Here is a 21,048-nt window from a genome sequence, read left to right on the forward strand (position 1 = left end):
AAGGCGAAAAAGTCACCCCCTTTTTTTGGCTCTACTCATCATGGAAAGACTCATGAGCCTCAACTGCGTAGATCTCAAATGTTTTGTTCTGCTTCTGATTATTTCTTTCTGAACCAACTCTCTATATTTGAACCATAGTCTCGGGATCCAAGATCCACATAGATGTACATATCCTTAAAGCTCAAATCAACCATGGCAGAGAGGTACTGAATACGGTTCTCATTTCCACCTAGTGCATTCCACGAGTCCTGTGGTTTTTCCATTACCATTTACCAATGGCTCAAGCTTGTTGATCAGTTTTCTTCCGTACTGTGGCATCATGCACTTATATGATCCTGTATGGCTAGAAAACTTGTTCTCTCTCTTCAGAACCATTTCACGCAGAGAAGGCGATTTGGATTCCAGGGCTCTGATGTCACACGAAGCTACTAATTCACAACAAGTGAACAAATTAATAAAAGAGTTCAAACTGTACTCGTCTTTAGACACCATGCGGACAACCAAATAACCTCCTACTTTAAGGGTCCTACAATTCTGTGCTGCTGTTTCAAAAGGATGGATTGACCAATCAAACCAGCTGTCGTAATCAAAGAACTCGAAATCAAATGCATTATTTTTCACGGGATGGTTAAGAGTTTCTTTGTCTGAAAAGCTAATTGCTGACTCAGAAATTCCAATTGCATCAGTGACACCTATTTTCCTTGGCGCAATTACATTAAGTCCACCTATACTGTTGATGCATCAAGCTTTTGAGGCTGGAAATTAAGTATCCTTCAGCCATCAAATTCTAGAACATCATGTAATAGTAATCAACAGATTTTGTCGGCTGTCCATAATAAGGAGGAGCCTGATTTTCCAATCTGGATAAGTTGAGATCCGATTTTGCATTATAGAATCCATCTCTGATGATAGGCGAAACTAATAAAAGGAGGAAAATGAGAATGCAGTAAGGAAGCATTTGAGGGAAGGATCTTTTCTTTATATTCATTCTTTGTGTCAAAGGGTTCATTAGTTCAGGATTGCACAGAAGTGGAGTAAGGCTGGCTGAAACTTTATTGCTGTTCATGTGTATTTTAGCTTTTAAGCTCTTCTATTTCCAAAATCTCGTCTATAAAATTGGACATTTTGGCGCGCCTGTACCTTATGGTAGCTCCACCACTCGTTCGACCGTCTATATAATTGATAATTTGAGGTTGGGTGAACGTCATTTTCACTACAAGCTGAGAGGTAGTACTATAGCCGTGAGCCCGTTATACATACACACATATATATATATATAATGTGTTTTGGAGGTGGGATGTATCGGATATTATGGAAGAGGAAGTGTTAATCAGAGGTCTTAGATTCGAGATCTCTCATTTAATGTGTTCATTGGAAAGGAATGTGTCGGATGGTATCAAAGAGGAAGTAAAAGTGAGAAGTCTTGGATTTGAAATCTCCCATTTACATTTAAAAAAAAAACAAAAAAAAAGTGTTCAATACATAAATTTCCAACAAAAGATGGTGGCTGTAAATGCAAAAAAAAATCTTCATGTTTCCATCGACCTTGCTTTGCCATCCAGTCAGCGCACCGGTTTGCTTCTCTCGGAGTATGTCTAAACTGGACTTGAGTGAGTTGTTGGACAAGAGCTCTGCAATCACAAATTCAAGGAGAGTGTGATGCTTATCAGAATTAGTGCCTGTAATTTGATCAATAATAACCTTTGATTCTGATTCAGTGATGATATCCAAATAATTTTGTTGGACTACAATCTGCAATCTCTGATGGCACATGCGTCAGCTATCTTGTTGGTTGCAATTCCAATAAATCTGCTCTATCCAACTACCCACTCTCCTGTGTGGTTGCGGAAAAAGCCCACCTGCACCTGCTGGTCCAGGGCTTCCTGTTGAAGAACCATCTGTGTTTAACTTGACAAAGGGTGTCATAGGTGGTTCCCAACCAATAAGTTCCTCCTGTGAAATGATGGAGCCAAGGGGGGCAGAGGGGGCCATGAGTTTTGAAAATTTTAATTCATAATATGTAAATATATGTATAAGTTAAAGTTGGCCCCCCTAATTTTTTATAATTTTAGTTTATATTATGAGAGTTTATATATATATATATATATATATATATATCTGTGTGTGTATATGAATTAGCCACCTTTTGATTTAATTTTTTCTTCAAAAAAAGTTATTTATTTTTTATTGTACTAATTATTTAACATTCAAAAAATTAAACATATAATTTGATAATCCATAGTAAATTGACCCAATTTGATGTATTATAATGAAAGACTCAATTCATAATTATCAATGGGCTAAAATAAAAATAATTACTTTATTGATCCATATACAAATATACACCTTAGCCTAATTGATAAAAAATTTAAAATTAGCGATCTATCCTCTTGTTGACTCATATACAAATATACAAATAATTACTTGAAAGCTTGGTGAAGACAAGAAATTGAGTGATACATCTTGTTATTGGCAGATTGATTATATTTGTTCTCACTCTTTCTGTATTAACTGCAACTGTAGAACGTACATTTTCAATTGTGAATATAATCAAAACAAGATAAAAGATAATTTCTTGAATGATTGTCTAACAATGTACATAAAAAAAAAAGGATGATCAAAATTTAGCACCGATTCAATTATAGATGAATTTAGTTCTATGAAAGAACGTAAATCTCAATTTACTTTTAATAAAAAAGGATGAAATTTCAAGGTATATTAACATAACTTTTATCTTTTTTTTAATTGAAAATAATTATATTTATATTACATAGTTATATTTTTGTTTTTGCACAGGTGACATATTGGAGCATCTTCTCATAATGTACAACTTAAGTGGTTTGTGATGTTATAAGATATTTAATCAAATGTTATTTCTTATCTTAATTTTAGTTCTGACTATGCTACATATTTATGAAATAGACATGCCTTTATAATTAAAATTAAAATTTGATATTTTAAGATGTCATATATTTAAATAAATGAAAATTAGTTTGAACATAACATATTAAGATAATTTTGATCGAAAGAGCATCTTCTCATAATGTACAACTTAAGTGGTTTGTGATGTTATAAGATATTTAATCAAATGTTATTTCTTATCTTAATTTTAGTTCTGACTATGCTACATATTTATGAAATAGACATGCCTTTATAATTAAAATTAAAATTTGATATTTTAAGATGTCATATATTTAAATAAATGAAAATTAGTTTGAACATAACATATTAAGATAATTTTGATCGAAAAAATTTTGGCCCCCCCAAGGAAAAAATCCTGGCTCCGTCACTGCTCGTGTCTCTTAACTGAATTAAGAACATTAGGTCCCAGGAAAAGGAATTCTGCAGCTCCACCAATACAAAAGTTGGCCAAGTCTTTTGGCTTATTAAGGGGGTCGAATAAGGATTTGTTCCTATCAGTACAAAGACCCCAGCAGTTGAAAGGAAAGAGGGAGCTCCACGTAATTTGGCGGAAGGGAACAGTTTGGAGTTTTGTAAAGCCATACTTCAACCACTCCACAAAACTCATTTGAACTAATTTAGGGTCATTAATAGGAAATGAGAAAGAAGACCAAAGACTTAGACTTTTGGGACATTTTCTCACAACAATGTTCAGCATTGTCCACTGCGACAATATAGAAAGCAAGTCTCACATTTTTTTTGTGGCTTTGTAGTCAAGACAGGTGCTGATTCCATTGAAATCTACGAAGGATGAATCATTTCATAACCTCTTCAGAACATGACGAGTCGGTCTAAGTCATTGAAAATGTAAGGTCTAATCCTAATTACTAACACTAAGGAGGAAAACCCTGCACGGGAGTTAGGAGCCTGTAGTGTCTGTCACATTTGGAGCTTATTTTGGACCAAATTATGTTAGCCTGCAAATTTAAGTTGGCGAACATGAATGTTAGTTAGGAATTTAATGATGCAAAGGAGGTAAAATTTCAAAACTTTGTGCCCCACGTTGAGGATATTCTAAAGAAATAGGGGAAAGCACTCGCTTTGATTGTCAAAACTTACAATATATCATTAGCTAGTGCCTTGAAAATTTTTTTTTGCAACTTGGATCATTAATTTGCGAGATGATATCAAATCTTTTACACAAATAATCATCAAAGTTTACAGTGATTTGTTGGACTTCTACTCATGGTATGGCATTAATCATACAAGCAGGTTTTACTTTAGGTACACAAACAAGTTTTACTTTTCTTATGCAAACATAAGGTTATAATTTTTCTTTATCTTATCTAATCATTTTTTTGGTATCTTTAATATTATATACACACATGCATACATATATATTTATATATATATAATTTTTGTATTTTTATATTTTTTAAATAGTTAAAAATAAAAATTTGTGGGGTTTGCATCCCACGCCCTGGGGTTTTTGCCCCGTCTGAGCGGACGCAGAGCACCCTATCCAATGTTTTCGCCTTTTAAAACACTGATTTGTGTTTATGTTGACAACCTACAACGTCTTCCATATCAGCTACAGCCACATGAGTAGTAAGCATGCAGACAACATCACCGATATTTTGCAAAATGAGTTTAACACATCCTAGACAAGCTTTTTCCTTTGGGGGAAAAGCAAGAGGAAGATGCTACTTAATAACGAACAAAACATCATTTTCCTTGCATGATTTGAAACTTCAAATTTATAAGCAAAGAGTTGCCTGATCATATTTACTCCCATTGGTTGGTGCACAAAGCCCTACTGCAAGGAGGAAAAGGATATAATGTGTTTGGATAGCAGATTATTTAGGATAATTTTTTGAAAAAAATAATATAGTACTTTTGATATGATGTATTTGAAATTAAAAAAAAAGTGATTGAAAAATATGTTGATAATATAAGCAAATAAATTTTGACAAATAATGTGTTGACGTGGTTTTTCGGCTACAAAGTCAATTATTCAAAGGCTTTCTGTTTATATAGAAAGTAGTCAAGTGTCATCATTTTATTCATTGCGGTTTTTCGGGTGAAGAAGTTTTGCTATTGCCTAATTATTTCCCATCCAAATTTTTGTATTCAAGTGAAGATAAGCTTCCAAAATTAAGTACGAATTATAGAAACGACAAGAGTTTCCATCTTCCATCTTTTGATGTAAAAAAGTCTTCCTGGTCCACACAATGTTTTGTTCTTTAAAGCAATTTTCCAAGAATGCTGTTGTGATGGAATTTTAGTGGGTCTTCACAATTCTATTTGAGGTAATGAAATTCAGAAGCCAATTAATGAAGCTTGCACTTGGAAGATTTAACTTAATTGGTGTATCTTTTTCTATGAGAAATTTACAATTGCTCTCCTTTTCTCTCTATCCTTCCTCTTCTCTAACTTCTTCCTACTTCTTTTTCTGCTCTCAAAAGATACTTCCTGTTTGGAAAGGAAACCACCTAGTCTCAATCCCATAGATTTCTTTTTTATTTTGTTTTTTAAATAAAATCTCTCCTAAAATTTTTTAGCAAGAGTTTTTTGTTTCTCCTAAAGATTCCTAGTGAGAATTTTCTATTATTCTAGGAATTTCTAGTGAGATTTTTGTGTAGTCTTTTCTCATTTTGTTGTTAGATCTGAATTTATTTCAAATTTAGTTTTATATATGAAATTTTTTTAGATCTTGGATCTATTTCGACAGATCTCATCATCATTATTAGAGTTTAAAACAGTTGATTAACAGATCCAACGATTATAATATACACAGAAGAGAGCCACAGCGATTTATCTTCTTAGAAGGCTTTTTGAAAATTCTTATAATTTTTAGATCTGTTTATAATTTTTCAAATCTTTGTATTTATTAAATTGCATATTTGTTATTTCTACTGTATGTTTATTCTACCATTAGTGCAGATTTATATGATGTAAATCACATTGTGCTAGACAATTTCTAGATATTTTGTTATTGAAATTCACTTTTTATCAAAAAAATCTATAAAAAATTTCATTCATGGGTCCTAATTAGATTTTCTGTCCAAGCTATGCTAAAAAAAAAAGTTTAATTTCACTTTGCTCTCTTGAATTTCCTAACTAAATTTAGGAAACTTTGCTCCTAAAGTTTTAAATTCTTTCTACTTTAGTCCAGTTGTTAACCAAATGTACAAAACCAAAAGGAATTGCTGGCACTCTCAGTTAATGAAATTAATATTCTAATTTGAGCAGTAAGGTAATCAAGAGTAGCAACTAGCCTACTAAAAATTGGACTAAAGTAGGATGAGTTTAAAATTTCGAGGAGTAAAAGCATTTCAAACTAAAATTTTAAGGACCAAAGTGAGACTCAAGGTATAATAATTCAAGAGTATTGAATTGATAAAAACTCGAGAAAAAAATAACACGACCGTGTGGAAAGAAAAAGCTAAAAATAAATAAATAAGTAAATGAGTGAACCAATTATAAGAGAAGAATATGTAATCCAATCAAAGGCTGGGACCAAACCTAGCTCCATAGGAAATATGGGGGGGCACACCACATTTATACGAACGTTGTAAATTGGTACATCTTCAATATCATGCCACATGACTTGTGGACGTGCAGACAACGTGGTACATCACCACCACTATTATGGTAAATAAAATTTGACACATCCTAAACAAGCTTTTTTCCTTCCGATGGAAAAGCAAGAGGGAGATTTGGAACTAAAAATACCTAAGCAGAGAGTTGCCTAATCATGTTTACCACCATTGGTGCACGAAGCATCCATCTTTTCTGAGTTTGGCATACAAATTCATGCATTGAGCATATGACCTCTTGTGCCTATTGGTCTTCTCACCAGAACAGCATTTGATCCAACGATCATAATGGCATTCCAAGAACAACTCATCAATCAAACAAAAAGCACCACTTTCTACCAATCTATTCATCAAATCAAATTCGGAACCCTCAATATCCATTTTCATTACCACAAAATCCCTCTTTGAAAAAGTTCTTATCAGCCAATCAGCAAGATCCAAAGCCTCAACCTTATACACCTTGTCTATGTTCTCCCTGTCCTCAGTTGATAACTGCTTCGGTTGAATCCTGCCCATCTCTGCCCATTGCAGCCCTACATTATCGGGTTCTCGGTCGATTTCAAACGACAAGGTCTCATTCCTCACCCATGCAGCATAAGGCATCAGCTTCACCCCTTTCTTTCCTTCGTACTCTCCATAAAAAGACTTATCAGCCTCAAATGCATAGACTTCAAAAGTCTTGTTCTGCTTTGGATATTGCTTTTCGAACCAACTCCCGATACTTGAATCGTAGTTTCTGGCTCCAAGATCCACATAGATGTGCCTCTCCTTATATCTTAAATCAACCATGGAAGAAAGGTACTGGATACCGTCTGCGTTTTTCCCCAGACCATCCCAAGACCAAGAGTCTTGTGGCTCTTCCATCACCAATGGCTCAAGATCGTTGATCAGGTCTCTTTTGTACTTTGGGACCTTGCACTTATCTGATGATTCCAACTGGCTAGGGCTAGAATGCTTGTTTGCTTTCTTCAGAACAAATTCATGCAAAGAAGGGAGTGCAAACTCCTTGAATTTGATGTCGCGCGAAGCCTTTAACGTGAAACAGGTAAACAAGTTAATGAAAGAGTTGTAAGTATACTCATCATTAACAGCAATGTGAACAACCAAATATCCTCCTACTTTCAGTGTCCTGCAAATCTGAGCAATTGTTTCTGAAGGATGGACCGACCAATCAAACCAACTGCTATAGCCAAAAAACTCGAAATCAAAGGTATTGTTATGAAAGGGATCATGGTTTAAGCCATGTTCTGAGGCTCTGAGTGCTGCCTCAGAAATCCCAAATGCATCAATGACTCCAATGTTCCTTAGAGCCATTACATCATGACCACTTATACTTTCAATGCATAAAGCTTTAGAGCTTGGTAACAAGAAACCTTCAGCCATCAAACGCTGGAAAACTGTGTTGTAGTAATGAACTGCTTTGGTCAGGTGGCTAGAACCAGCTGAAGACTGATTCTCCAATTTGGATAAATGGGAATTGAATTTTTCGTTGTGTAATCCATCTTTGATGATGGCTAAAACCAAAATGATGAAAATGAGAATAAAGTAAGGAAGGACTTGAGGGAAGATTGCTTTCCTTGAATTTAATCTTCTCCTGAAAGGGTCCATTAGTGCAGGTTGCAGCAGAGGAGTGGAACTTTGGAACTTAAAAAGTGAAAAACTTGATAGGCAAAAAGTTTTTCAATTGGAACACTGGGAATCTTCTGAGAAGCATAGAAACATTAAAATAACTGAAGAGGTACGTGGGATCATTGGACAAGTGAATTTTGCACCACTCGATCTTAAAATCGAGAAAAAAATATGTGGTACCATCAGATAGGGCTCAATAATTTACGTTTGTCGAAAGCAGGTGGTCCCTGGAAATTAAATTCATCCCGGGAAGCAACCAATAATTGCAACTTTTTACATTTTGTCAGAGAAAAATGTTAGCACAAAAAAGTATGCAGCAGAAAACAACAACACGCGGTGGAAGACATCTCAAAAATCTCTAAATCAATAAGCAAGAAGGCAACAGGAATCGAACCCAAAGCTGTTAATATTCCAGGCTTGAACAAGGAAGAGAGGATCGAGAATAAGCATCTCTGTAGCAAAACTAAATTTTATTGAAATAAATGAATCCTTATGTCTGTTTTGCGCACCTAAGACAATCCAATCGAAATTACTAGACAACAAATTCAATTCTAAAGCTATTAAACTTCTAAATATATAGTTTAGTTTAATTATTCTAACAAAAACTAACTAGGAGAGTAATGGTTTTTGCCACCGCTCCAACCTCACCAAAATCACTAGACTATAGTTTACATTTGGTATTACGAAATTTTTGTTGGTATGATATATTGGAAAAATGTCCACAAACGAATTTAAGTTGTTGGATTAAGGGTGAGCAGCCATTGAACCAACTATAAAACTACTTTTGATAAATCGGTTTCATCACCCAAGCCACCGGCAGGCTTTTGTTTCACGACAAATACTTGGGTAGACTCGGCCGATATAATCACATCCCATTCGTAGAACGAGTGGTCCAGAATATCGCATCGTCAATGCGAATTTAATACTTAGAAATCAAAATGTTTCCCTGCCTCTCTACCAGCCATCCCGATCCATCACGACGCTGATTGAATCAAGAAGCTCTTCTCTCAAGGCTTTTGGTATCCCTTTTGTGCCTTCCATTCTTATTCTTGATGGCAAACATCCCAACTGAATAGTGGTCAACAGAATATCGCATCGTCAATGCGAATTTAATACTTAGAAATCAAAATGTTTCCCTGCCTCTCTACCAGCCATCCCGATCCATCACGACGCTGATTGAATCAAGAAGCTCTTCTCTCAAGGCTTTTGGTATCCCTTTTGTGCCTTCCATTCTTATTCTTGATGGCAAACATCCCAACTGAATAGTGTTCATGTACTCATATACAACGATCCGACTACCCCCTTTTTTTTTCCCTCTTTTTCTGTCTTTATAACATCAACCAACTTTGCCTTACGAATCAGGTTTATATAAGGGGGAAAAAGAGCTAAGCCATTCGAAGTTGAAATTCATTCTTAAAATCACATGAGAAAGGAGACAGAGCGAAAAAAAAGGGGTAATAGAAAAGAACTTGGGGCAGAAAATTTTGGGAGAAAAGAGGAAGAAAGTAAATCAGAAAAGTTTTTGCCTTGTTTCAGAGGTTAGGCCAAAAATCACTAAAAACATTCTGGATTCGAGTTGATTTTGGATAAAAACCGAGGTATTTACATATCTACCTACCTTCAAAAATATATCGATGATGTAAGTAAATAAATTTTTAATGTTTAATGTTTAAATTTGTTATTTAAGGCCTACATCTGTTGTATTAGTTCAATCGACAACCTAGTCCCAACACGACCGACCTTTAAATGGAGAACCTGGAAATGATATCACAATTGCCTCGTGAATCATCCGTCATTTTCTTCTTTTTTGCTTTTTTTCCTTTTAGTTAAACAATTTTCGTCGAAAATGGGAGGGACACAAACTTATGGTTCAGCGTCTCTATTCTCCAATCCTTGAATGTGATGGTGGAGTACGACTTAAAGTGGGTCCCAATTGTTGTGCGAGGATCCAGGATTCATCGCTCATGGTTCATGATGAGAAAATTGTGAAAGGAATTGATTTAAAATAAAATAGTTTACACCGTCCTCATATTTCGTCTAACGTATTTTTTTGTCCTTTACTTTTAAAATATTAAATTTACGTTCTTTATAAATTCGAATTAGCAAATTTGATTCCCTTAAGTTTCTGATCATTTTTTTAACTTGAAATCACCACGTAACTCGTATATTATCATTTTTTATGCATAAAAAGGTCAAATCTTACTTTTTTTAATGACAAAAAATAAATATAAATTCAATCAATCTCACATTTTTAGATAAAAAATGAATATAGCTCGATTCGGGTGCTAGTTTCAAGTAGCAGTTATGTCGTACAATACACGGATAAAATATAATAGATGTAGACATTAACACATTACCATGTGTTAACACCACTATTAATGTATTTACTGATATAATGTTTGCATGTTCATTTTATCTTTAAATTTGTTCTTTAAGGCCTAGACTTAACATGGCCGACCCTTAAACGTAGAAACTTGGAAATTGTATCATAATCGCCTCGTGAATTCTCTGTCATTTTCTTAGCTTTCTTTTTTTACTTTAAGTAAAACAATTGTTGTCCGGAAAAAAAGAAAAGAAAAAAAAACTTATGGTTCAGCGTCTCTATTCTTCAATCCCTTTTTGTGATGGAGTGCGACTTAAAGTGGGATCCCACTTGTCGTGCGAAGCTTCACACGTTTTATGATGAGAAACGTGTGAAAGGAATTGATTTAACAGCCAAATTACTCCCCATAAAAAATTTCACAAGGGACAATGATCGAAGTCGAGATCCTATCGACCTAAAAGATTCCAAATAGAAAGTGGCTTGGCTTGGATTTACTTTGGAGGCAACGAATATAGTAATTTGTAATTTGTACATAGTTAGTCACTTGCGGAACAAGTATAATACAAAATATTATATATATGCATAATATACGAATTTATTTTAAAGAGTTTGATTAAAAGTTCGACGTAAAAATATGATTTTGGCAACACTGAATTCATATGCAAATGGTAGGGGAATTCGATAAATTGATTATGATTTTTGTAAATTACATTATACTAATAGAAATTTTAACTCTTATCCTTATGTATGAAATGTTGAATTAGCTAAAATATTATCGTTGCATTTTTTATATGTAATTTTCTTAGAAATTATTATCTACATCGTTGCTCTTTTGTTTACAACTTGAAGATGTCATTATCCTTATACGAAACTTTAATGTTTTCAAAAATTGGAGTATGATTCGTGAAGTATGATACTTTAAAAGTTTATTACGTGTTTCACACAATTGTTTGAAAAAGATGAGCATTTTGTGAAGTATATTTTGAATGTACGAAATGCAAAATTTTTAAAAATTATACATACGAATATAATGCGTGTATTTACTATTATGGTGTGTATTGATACTATTTGGATCTTTATTAGAATTCAGATCTTTTTATTATTTAGAATTTTTTGAGAAATTCTTTTTCTTGGTCACTTTAAAACACTTTTTGCTTCACGATAATTGTTTTTCTAGGCCACGATAACTATTTACACATGTCTTCCATGTGAAAGTATCAACAATAATTCAAGTCCTCTGTACGTTACATTGCATTATAGACGACTTGGGCCCTCACAAGCTCCACTTTAAACTGGTTGTATGAGTCTTAACAATATTTGGTACAAAGTATATAGTTTTGATATAATCATAATTTTTATGCAATTATAAATTCAAATTTTACACCAATATTGTACCAGTCGATTCGAATTAGACAACAACTCAGGTCTAACTACGCATGGATTTACTGACATTAGATGGATCTTGCCATGCTTACCGCCAATGGAAAATCTGGCAGTTAAGAGGGTTCCCATAGCGGATCAAAATCAGGTCTATACTCTATACACATTTATTTAGAGTTGCAAAAGAGTTGAATCGAAACAAATATCTCATGTTCGAATTCTATTCGTTAAACAATAATATTCTAGATCCAAATCTGTGTTCGTGTTTGATTTGTTAAACAATATCCTAGTTTGAGTTCGAGCTCGAACTCGACTCGTTTAATATAAACGAGTCGTTCGCGAACAATTAGCCCATGTTCACGAACAATTAAGTCTGGAATTAGAAATTAGGAATATGATATTAACTATAAATTTTATAAAATGACAATTATACTCATAACAATCATTTAAATTTGTGAACGAGCTCGTGTTCATTCAATTACTTATCGAGTCAAAATATTTGTTTGAACTCGGCCAGTATAAATTTTCAACGAGCTATTATCAAACACAAACGGGGTCGATTTAATTAACAATTCGGTTCATTTAACAATTCTACATATATTATGTTACTTAACACGGGAAGACATCCCCTTGACCCAGACCCAAAGAAAAAAGTAATAGGACGACTGGACGAGGACATGCATTAATTTGATGGTTGCTTTCCACAACAATGACGGAAAGAGACACATAAATAATTGGGTAAGTTACATATAAAACCCTTATAGTTTTGCATAATGTCACAAGACCCTCTTCAGATTTCAAGAGAGTCATATAACCCTCTCTAATTTTATGTAAAGTAAAAAATTGTTGAAAAGCAACATCGCTTTTGGCAATTGAACCAAAGAAGCTCAAAAAATATGTGTGATTGAATCAGAATATCCACTTAATCCCCCTTATAGCTTAAACAAATATCCACTCTATGTACCTATAATTTTTGTGTTTCCCATATAATCCCCTTATTTTTTTTGTAAGATGGTTAGGCTGCTGTTGAATTTAGTACTTGTGGTAGAGGAACGGGTTTGGCAAGGGATGGTTAGTTGTGGTGGAAGGTGGGGAGTGGTGGTGATAAGAGGTAGGAAGTGCTGGTAGAGAAAGAGTTGGGAATGATATTTCATTTTTATTATTTTTTATTTTTTTTGTAGATATATGGTGAATTGTATTTGAGAGTTTTTGAGTTATTTTTTATTATTTTTGGATTGATATTAATTTCCCGATTGGATTGCCAATTTTAGTAGTTTTTGTAGAAAAATGAACTGTAATGATTTGATGTATATGAAATTAACAGATGATTGAAAAACGTATTCACGAAAAATGAAAAAAAATTTCTACGAAAAATCACAATCCAAACAAGGCTTCATAGACAATGCTGTGATAACGAGTACTTGCTGACCTATTTGACTCTTAGAACTAATTTTGGACATCAAATTCTTTCTTTGAGTGCAAACCATGTCGGTACTTTAAAAATAATAAAATAAAAAATAATATAATTTTAAAAAAAACTAAGGCTCCATTCAGGCAAATGTTTTTTAAAGTTTTACTTAGCATTTTATTAGAAACAGTGAACACGGGATTCAGAAAATGGTTAGATAACATGTAAAAAGTTTTTTTTTTTTTTTTTTTAATAAAAAAACTAGTAGTATCATTTAAGAATCTGCTAAAATGCTGTTCTATTAGTAAAACATTGAAGGGCTGGTTTTCTGTTTTCTATTTTGTCCTCATTAGTCAATTAAAGCAAATTTAAGCACTTCATCTTGCCAATAGAAACCTGCTAATATTTGTCACTGTTGAACAATTAACTAATTCCTTTACCGTTGTTTTCCACCAAGGCATCTCCAAAATTGTTCTGATTGCAAGTCACTAAACAAGACACTCCTCTTTCTTCTCCTCTTGGTGAATTCCCTGCTGTCTGTGCTTAGTGGTCTAATTTTCTTGTATCACTTTCTCCACTGAGGCAATCTCTGGACCACTACCTGCAACAAAAAAATTTTTGTGGGTGAAGTCCATTTTAGAGAACTGCTTTGAGTGCAAGAAACAGGAGCTCTATTGAAGCTTCCGTGTGCTAATAATCTGAAAGCTTCTCCTCAACCTTTGTGTTTTATTCTGCAGATGACAAGTGAGAGAAGGAAATTCAAATGGCTTTACAGAATTCTCATACCTTTCCAGAGTTCTCTTTATTTCCAACAATTGTTTGGCAAGCCAACCTCCAAGACTCTGGCTTCTGCACAATTAGATTGCATAAAGGTATTAAAGAGATGATAAAACAGGCAAGTCCAGAGTCAAAATTTTGAAATCAGCAATGAAGTGTATTCCGGCTACTGTGGTATGTAATAGCCAAAAGACGCAAGACTGATCGTACATGAATTATCAGGCAAAGAATTAGTATGAGCAAATCCATTTAGACTTGTGAACTCTATAGCAAAACAAGTCATGGTATAACTATGCTGAATAACAGCCACTGATTAAGTGTACTACTCTACACAGAAGTTGAAGTTGAAGCTAGGTTAGACGACATAAAATGTATGACCCTGTATAACTTTAACACACATGTTACTACAGAAATTACTTGACGAATCATTGGACAGGAGAGCAATAAATCAGACCTTTTTAAGATATCGAAATTCTGTATTCGTCCTCTCACTCAATAGATCCTTTCCATCAACTATCTGCAACATAAAACAAAGGATAAGCTTGGATATAGAAACCAAAATCTGCATTTTGTTGAATGCCTAATGTGTCATATTTGTTTTAGAAACCACACAAGAGCAGCTTCTACCACACAGGTGATTGGTAAATGAAGAGAGAGAAGAATCAAGCTTTCAAGAGAATACAGAGAGAATTTTCATCTCCAATTAGAACGAGTGATTCCATTGTCGACATCTTTCAGAAAGGATTAATGAACAACAGAACCAGATGTAAAAGTAAGGACAGACAATTGACAACAGATGAACAAGCTATTTGTGTAGCATTTATGAAACTTGAGTTTTGACGCCTGGTTCAACTTGGAAGAGAGGAAAGAAGTAGCTAGGTATGAATCCTAGCTAGTTGAGGGTATTACAGGGTAAAGTATAAACAATACCTCAACAATGCAGGTTCCACAACTTCCACCTCCCCCACAATTCATCAGCTTTCCCTAACGAAAAAGCAAAGGTTGTTAAAGGGACAACAAAAAGAAATCTGAACAAAAAGGCTGAAGAAGGGAAAGGTAATTGAAATTGATATAGAGTTGTGAGGTTCATATCCTCAATAATATACTACTAGTAAGGTCTAATTTTCTTGCTTAATTTCATTTCCAGCAGCAAGTTAAAATATAGATAATTCTGACTTAATTTGCATACAATTTCCATATAGAACTTCAGTGAAATGTCGAGCTGAAAACCAATTCTCTTGAGATCATTTTTCTTTCCCTATGACAACCCTTTTAGAGTCCTTGCAACATCTATTAATCGACCATAAGCTGCTCTGCAGATGAAAGTATTTCCAGAAAGCACAATTCCTGATATTAAACATCATGAACTTGAAAATTTTTATTCTTGAGTAGTCTATCCGAATGCAAAACTTTCCTCAGATAGTGTTTTGGAGAAAAATGCTAGTAACGTTATGTGGACCTTAATTTTGATTAAGCTCCCATATTCAAGAATAATTCTTCTCTAGATCAGTTAGTTTAGTATTTCCTCTTTCTATTAAAAACCTTACATTTTTCCTTACGCCTATTAGTTTTTTCTTAATACAAACATTTATTTCACTTAAGTCCATGGATCAGTAGTACAAAATTTAGAAGTCCCAACTTCCGTGACTATGTTTTCCAAATTCAGACGATTGTCTAAATTTCATTTACTTTTTGTAGTACAAGAGCAAAATAACATCAAGCAAAAAAAAAATGCACTAATCCTTTTAGAGGTGACACCATATTACAAAAAAGCTACACTATGTTATTATTATTATTTTTTGTTTAAATTTACACTACGTTATTCAAGTGTTGAAGAGTTTACTAAATATCTGCCTTTTGACCAATACCACAAATTCGTTATTAACACTTTTGGCTTTTAAAAAGTCAATCTTCTTTTCTTGTCTAAACAGGATGAAAGACCAGTCCAACACTGACAATGCATGGAGTCCAGAAAACTCTTTTGCTGTATCTATCGGTTTGATTATGCTTCACTTCTCATTTGATCATTTTACCTAATTTTAGATTTCGATTTTGGACAATTAATTTCTTCTTTTCTTTTTAATGTTCTCATATACTTTTGCTTGTAAATTCCCAGAATTTTTAATAATCAAGAAAAAATTAAAACGTAGAATATACCAAACAGTAGCTTTGGTTGTTCCTAATTTTTCTCTATAATCAATTTTCATAATGAACCTATGTGGTTGGCTTCAACTTCTTTGTGTCATGGGTTTTCACCTATTTTTTTTTCAAAGAAATAGCAACAACATATACGAAAGGACCAACAGACCCTGCAGAAGAATTCCCAACAAATGTAGTAAAACTTACATACGTGGCATAGAGCTCAATCTTGTTATCCAACATGATATTCCTCAGCAGCTTCTCTCCACTTATAGCTTTGGCTTTCTCCACTGGGAACTTCCCATCTGCACCTGCTTTAGGCTGATACCAAATTACAAAAGTACAATCCCATCAAAAGATAACACCAACTATTTATTAGAAAAATACTAGAACTACCTACCATATTTAACAAAAGTTAAATTAAAATAAGGCTAAAAGGTTTAATTATGTGTAGTCAGCAGTTAGTAGTTACCCCAATGAATTCTAGCTCGATTTCGGGCTTTTCAAGAATTTCTGGGGATGATTCCGGTGAACTGGTGGCTAAAGAAATGGAGGAGGGTTTTCTTCTTGGAGAAAATGTGCTGAATTTTGGGTGTTTTCCAGTGGTGGTGGTGGAAAAGTCTGGTGGCCTTAGTGATGATATGGGGACAAGGTTCTTGGTAGCCATACTTGGCTGATGAAACAATTCTTTCTAGTTAAGGCCATTCTATCTCCCTCGGCCACACCATTTATTTGTTGTTTTCTTTTAAATCATCCACATCATTGTGAACTAGCGGTTTGAATAGCATTTTACTACTTTATACAAGTGGCTGGACCCAAATAAAAAAGGGCTCGTGGACCACTAGAAACGCTCTTAAATTTTTTTTTTTGTTTTTTGTTTTTTCCCCTTCTTGAACACTCTAGAGGTTAAACCAATCAAATCAGTTGGATGGAATGAAAATAATTAGAAAGACATGAGTTTGCAAAATCATTTGAAGACGAACATTTAGTGTATTTAATACCCACATGGGTACAGTAGTGTTTGATGATGCAATAACAGTAATAGTGTGTTTGTGAGGTATGTTAATCTAAGAAGAAAATTCATGGGGCCATTAACAATATGAGATTTTTTATAATTGGATCACTAAATTAGGTCTACTTAAGTATTAGCAAACATAAATCCTTGGAGAAACAATTAAAAAAAAAACCTCATTTATAAGTTATTGCAGTACATGAGATCGTAAAATAAGTAATAGAACAAGTAAATTTGAGGCATGATAATACAATGCATTATAATGCTACATTGGAAGAGCAATAACATGGTCAACAAGGTAAATCGGCAAACTTGTGATTTTTTTAAAAATAAGATTATCGGACCTCCTATAGTGGGAAGAACACAAATAAATTACAATTCAAACTAACTCATCGATAATGAAAATTACAAACCGTAACATTACAAACTAATCCACAAATTATGAAAGGAGAAATTCACACACACACACATACATATACGTGCATTAATCTATGTACATCCGTAGAGCATAGTTATTAAATTCTGCCCTACCAAACAGATGATTCATTTGCCCGAGGCAAACAGGTCAATGACCTAAGTTAGGCTAGGGATAGTAATGGATAGGATAAAATCCAATACTTGCGAATACTCAACTTGATGATTAATCCAGTTAGATGACCGATGAGTGATCTATTAGGTTTTGATATTGATGAGTGATAATCAATAGATAATCCGATAAAATTTGATAAGAGAACTCTAAAAATCTAAAATTCGAAACCCGACATGTGTACATACATACATACATGAATTTCTCTCATGAAGGTTGTATTACTCTACCAAAATTTAAAATTTAACATAATGTGTTGATTTAACATTATATATGTATTAATTTTAGTTTGATAATAGTTAATTACCTTTTCTTGAATTATTCAAATTAATGAGTTGAGGATACCTGATAAATAATTTGAACTTGAAAGTGAGTGGGTTTATAATGGAATGGAAGTTAAAATCTGTAGGATTATCTGATAGAATTTGGTAAATAATCTTAGATATACTGGCTAAGGTTTGGTAAAAGAGAATTCGAGATACCCGATCCACTGTCATTCCTAAGTCTGGCCGACCATATATGGAATTGGACTCATCAAACTTGTTTCACCCTCTGGGTCAAACCAAGAACCCACAGGGTACTTGATTGACCTTTTCTATTCTCTTTACTACAAATGCGGATATTTGTTTTTGGGCCAAAATAGATGTAGTTTTAACAAAGTCTGAAAATTGGATCTCCTTTAAAATGTACAAAAGATTTTACCACTTGTTAAGTTTATATTCGATAACTATATGTTCCTTTAAATAAACTTGTCTACCTTTTTGTTATACTACTATTAATCCTTTTAACTTCCAACTAAAAATGCATCATGTGACAATAGTTGAGCAGTCAGAAAATTAATTTGTTGTTAAACAAAAGTAAAATACTAAAAAATGATGCTATTTCCTTCAAACTAAATGGGATCATTTATTTTGTTTTACATTTGACTACATAACTTACTTTTGTAAAAGTATGATAAAATGAAAGTAAATCTTCAATTAATGTTTATATGTTCATTTATACATATTTCTAAGTATAATAATTAATATCTACAACCATTTTATTGTGCATTTTAAGTATATTAAAGTTGCCATTTTATATTTATAAGTATTATTTTAGTAACCCATTTGTTTTATAATCCGGGTTAGGTTTAATAACTATGGCTAAGAGTCTCTTTTTGGGTATCATGTACCCGTTAATCTCACGTTTTCCCTGCTTGCGCTTGGCAGAAATTGGATTAGATGGTGAAGCCTAGGATTTTCCTTTTGGGTAGTTCACCTTCCGCATATCAGTATCCTTAATTATCTTCTTTCCTAGCAAAACTTGTCTTATTTCTGCTTGAATTTTTTCTGTCAAACTTAGATGTCTCATCCATACTGGCATGCCCATTCCTTCATAGAAGGTGAGGTATCAATTCCCGGGGTGAAGGTGATGTATCGATTCCCGAGGTAAAGCTGTTCTGGATCGATAATGTCACAAGAACAATAACTGGAGTATTTCTGGGAAGGAAAAATTATCTGAACTTGATCGCCAAAATGATAATCAGAGCCACACCACTAATCTATTTTCCGTGATTAATTAATTTGAAATTGCTTCATTTTTGGTGTTTAAGTAAGGAAAATTTGCCACATTAGTCCCTAACATTTTAAAAAAAACTTTTTTAGTCCTTAACATTTAAAATCATCCAGAATAGTCTCCCGCATACAAATTATGTGTCAATTTGGTCCTAATGCTCATTTGTACTCATTTCTTTGACTAAAAATCGCATGCTTCTCTAACGTAGGCATAATTTCAAGGGTAAAACCGAAAACACCTTTTGTTTCCATTTGAGTTTTACCCTCTTTCCTTCATATTTTTTAAAATCAAACCCTAATTGCCTCACATCAAAACCACAATCGAAGAAAAAAAACTTAGCTGCAGCTAGATGACCGTGCAATGGAGGAAGAATAGTAAGAAAAAAGCACTGAAGAAGTTGGCCTATTGAAGAGTACAATGAATCCGAACAATGGGCGATATTATTGTGCCAAGAAACCTGTCATTGTAACTTCTTGGAAACCTGCAAATCTGGGGGTGATGACTGGGCCAGTTGGGTTCCTTGCCACAATGACATTGCTCATTGTTCGGATTCATTGTACTCTTCAACAGGTCAGCTTATTCTGCACTTTTTCTTGCTATTCTTCGACCATTACATAGTCATCTAGCTGCAACTGAGTTTTTCATCTTCGATTGTGGTTTTGATGTAAGGAAATTAGGATTTGATTCAAGAAGTATGAAAGAAAGAGGGAAAAACTCAACTGGAAACAAGAGGTGTTTCCAATTTTGCCATTGAAATTATACCTACGTGAGAGAGGCAGGCGAATCGTAGTTGGAGAAATGAGCAAAGATGAGCATTAGGACTAAACTGGCACATAATTTGTATGCAAGGGACTATTCTGGATGATTTTAAATGTTTGCAACTAAAAAAGTTTTTTATGAAAATGTTAGGGACCATTTTGGCAAATTTTCCTTTAAGTAATAAGTTTGTCAATTTATATAGTTGACCACAGGAATTTTTGAACAGGTGCTCCATAAGCACTTGTTAATGCAATTTAACTGCACTCAATTTATGATTGATATGCACATAGTCACATTTATTGTCTAACTGTAAATAGTTTAAAAAGATTATCCATACATGTAAATAACTTTCCTAATTTACTGTTATTTTTCCAGAAAGCTAACATTTAAGACTTACTTTATTTACTTAAAAATGTTATTTTGCTCGTCCAAATAAAAATTACAACTTGGTAGATTTCATTTGTGTTAGGTGGATTGAACAAGATTATTTAGTATTAACATGAAAAACCAAAAATATCTCCAAGTTGAAAACAAAATAACAGAGAGAGAGAGAAGGGATATTGAAACTAAATGTGTAAGTTTGTTATAGACTGAGAGAATTATTGCATCCAATTAAAGTGCAAAGGCTAAAAATTAATGAGATTTTGCCCAAGAATCCTTATCCTTCTATTATATAAGAAGGAGTTTTGGTCAAAATTTGGCTTTGAATTCAACCATAAGTGTGGAGCTACTTTGGAAATGCGAGAGTGTTTGAAATACAATTAGAGCATTAGGTACAAATCATTACAGCTAATTTGGTTTGCTGTAATTACCTATATGTTCTTTCAAACATTTAAAGATAGGAGCAAGTTTGATATGTGATAGTGTTCGATATCCGGTTGAACATTGGATACAACTGAATTCAACTTTTGTTTTAATAAAATTACATAAAAGCCCTTCTAATCATTTTATTTATTAACATCCAAGTCTATTAATTTCCTG

General features: G+C 33.5%; 2 protein-coding genes across 2 annotated transcripts; both read right to left on the minus strand.

Annotated features, from left to right (window-relative positions):
• Nucleotides 1-6,662: 6,662 nt before the first annotated feature.
• On the minus strand, nt 6,663-8,108 carry LOC113780678. Its single transcript, XM_027326458.1, has one exon. It carries the CDS (start codon nt 8,106-8,108, stop codon nt 6,663-6,665), a length of 1,446 nt encoding a protein of 481 aa, XP_027182259.1.
• Nucleotides 8,109-13,513: 5,405 nt separating this feature from the next.
• LOC113779891 (photosynthetic NDH subunit of subcomplex B 3, chloroplastic) lies at nt 13,514-16,900 on the minus strand. Its single transcript, XM_027325662.1, has 6 exons — nt 16,629-16,900; nt 16,364-16,477; nt 14,948-15,001; nt 14,472-14,534; nt 14,027-14,089; nt 13,514-13,841 (listed from the first exon to the last, which is right to left on the minus strand). Exons 1-6 carry the CDS (start codon nt 16,821-16,823, stop codon nt 13,806-13,808), a joined length of 525 nt encoding a protein of 174 aa, XP_027181463.1. The 5' UTR covers nt 16,824-16,900; the 3' UTR covers nt 13,514-13,805.
• Between the last annotated feature and the right edge of the window lie 4,148 nt (nt 16,901-21,048).

This window comes from Coffea eugenioides, chromosome 8 (assembly GCF_003713205.1).
Source record: "Coffea eugenioides isolate CCC68of chromosome 8, Ceug_1.0, whole genome shotgun sequence".
NCBI lineage: Eukaryota > Viridiplantae > Streptophyta > Magnoliopsida > Gentianales > Rubiaceae > Coffea > Coffea eugenioides.

Bases quoted from the DNA above. Each gene is read 5' to 3' on its own strand.
- LOC113779891 (XM_027325662.1), bottom strand. From the start codon at position 16,823: ATGGCTACCAAGAACCTTGTCCCCATATCATCACTAAGGCCACCAGAC. The intron at 16,478-16,628 runs GTAACTACTAAC...ATTTGGTATCAG, and splicing joins TCGAGCTAGAATTCATTGGG to CCTAAAGCAGGTGCAGATGG. The intron at 14,090-14,471 runs GTCTGATTTATT...CTAATTGTGCAG, and splicing joins AATTTCGATATCTTAAAAAG to AAGCCAGAGTCTTGGAGGTT.
- LOC113780678 (XM_027326458.1), bottom strand. From the start codon at position 8,108: ATGGACCCTTTCAGGAGAAGATTAAATTCAAGGAAAGCAATCTTCCCT.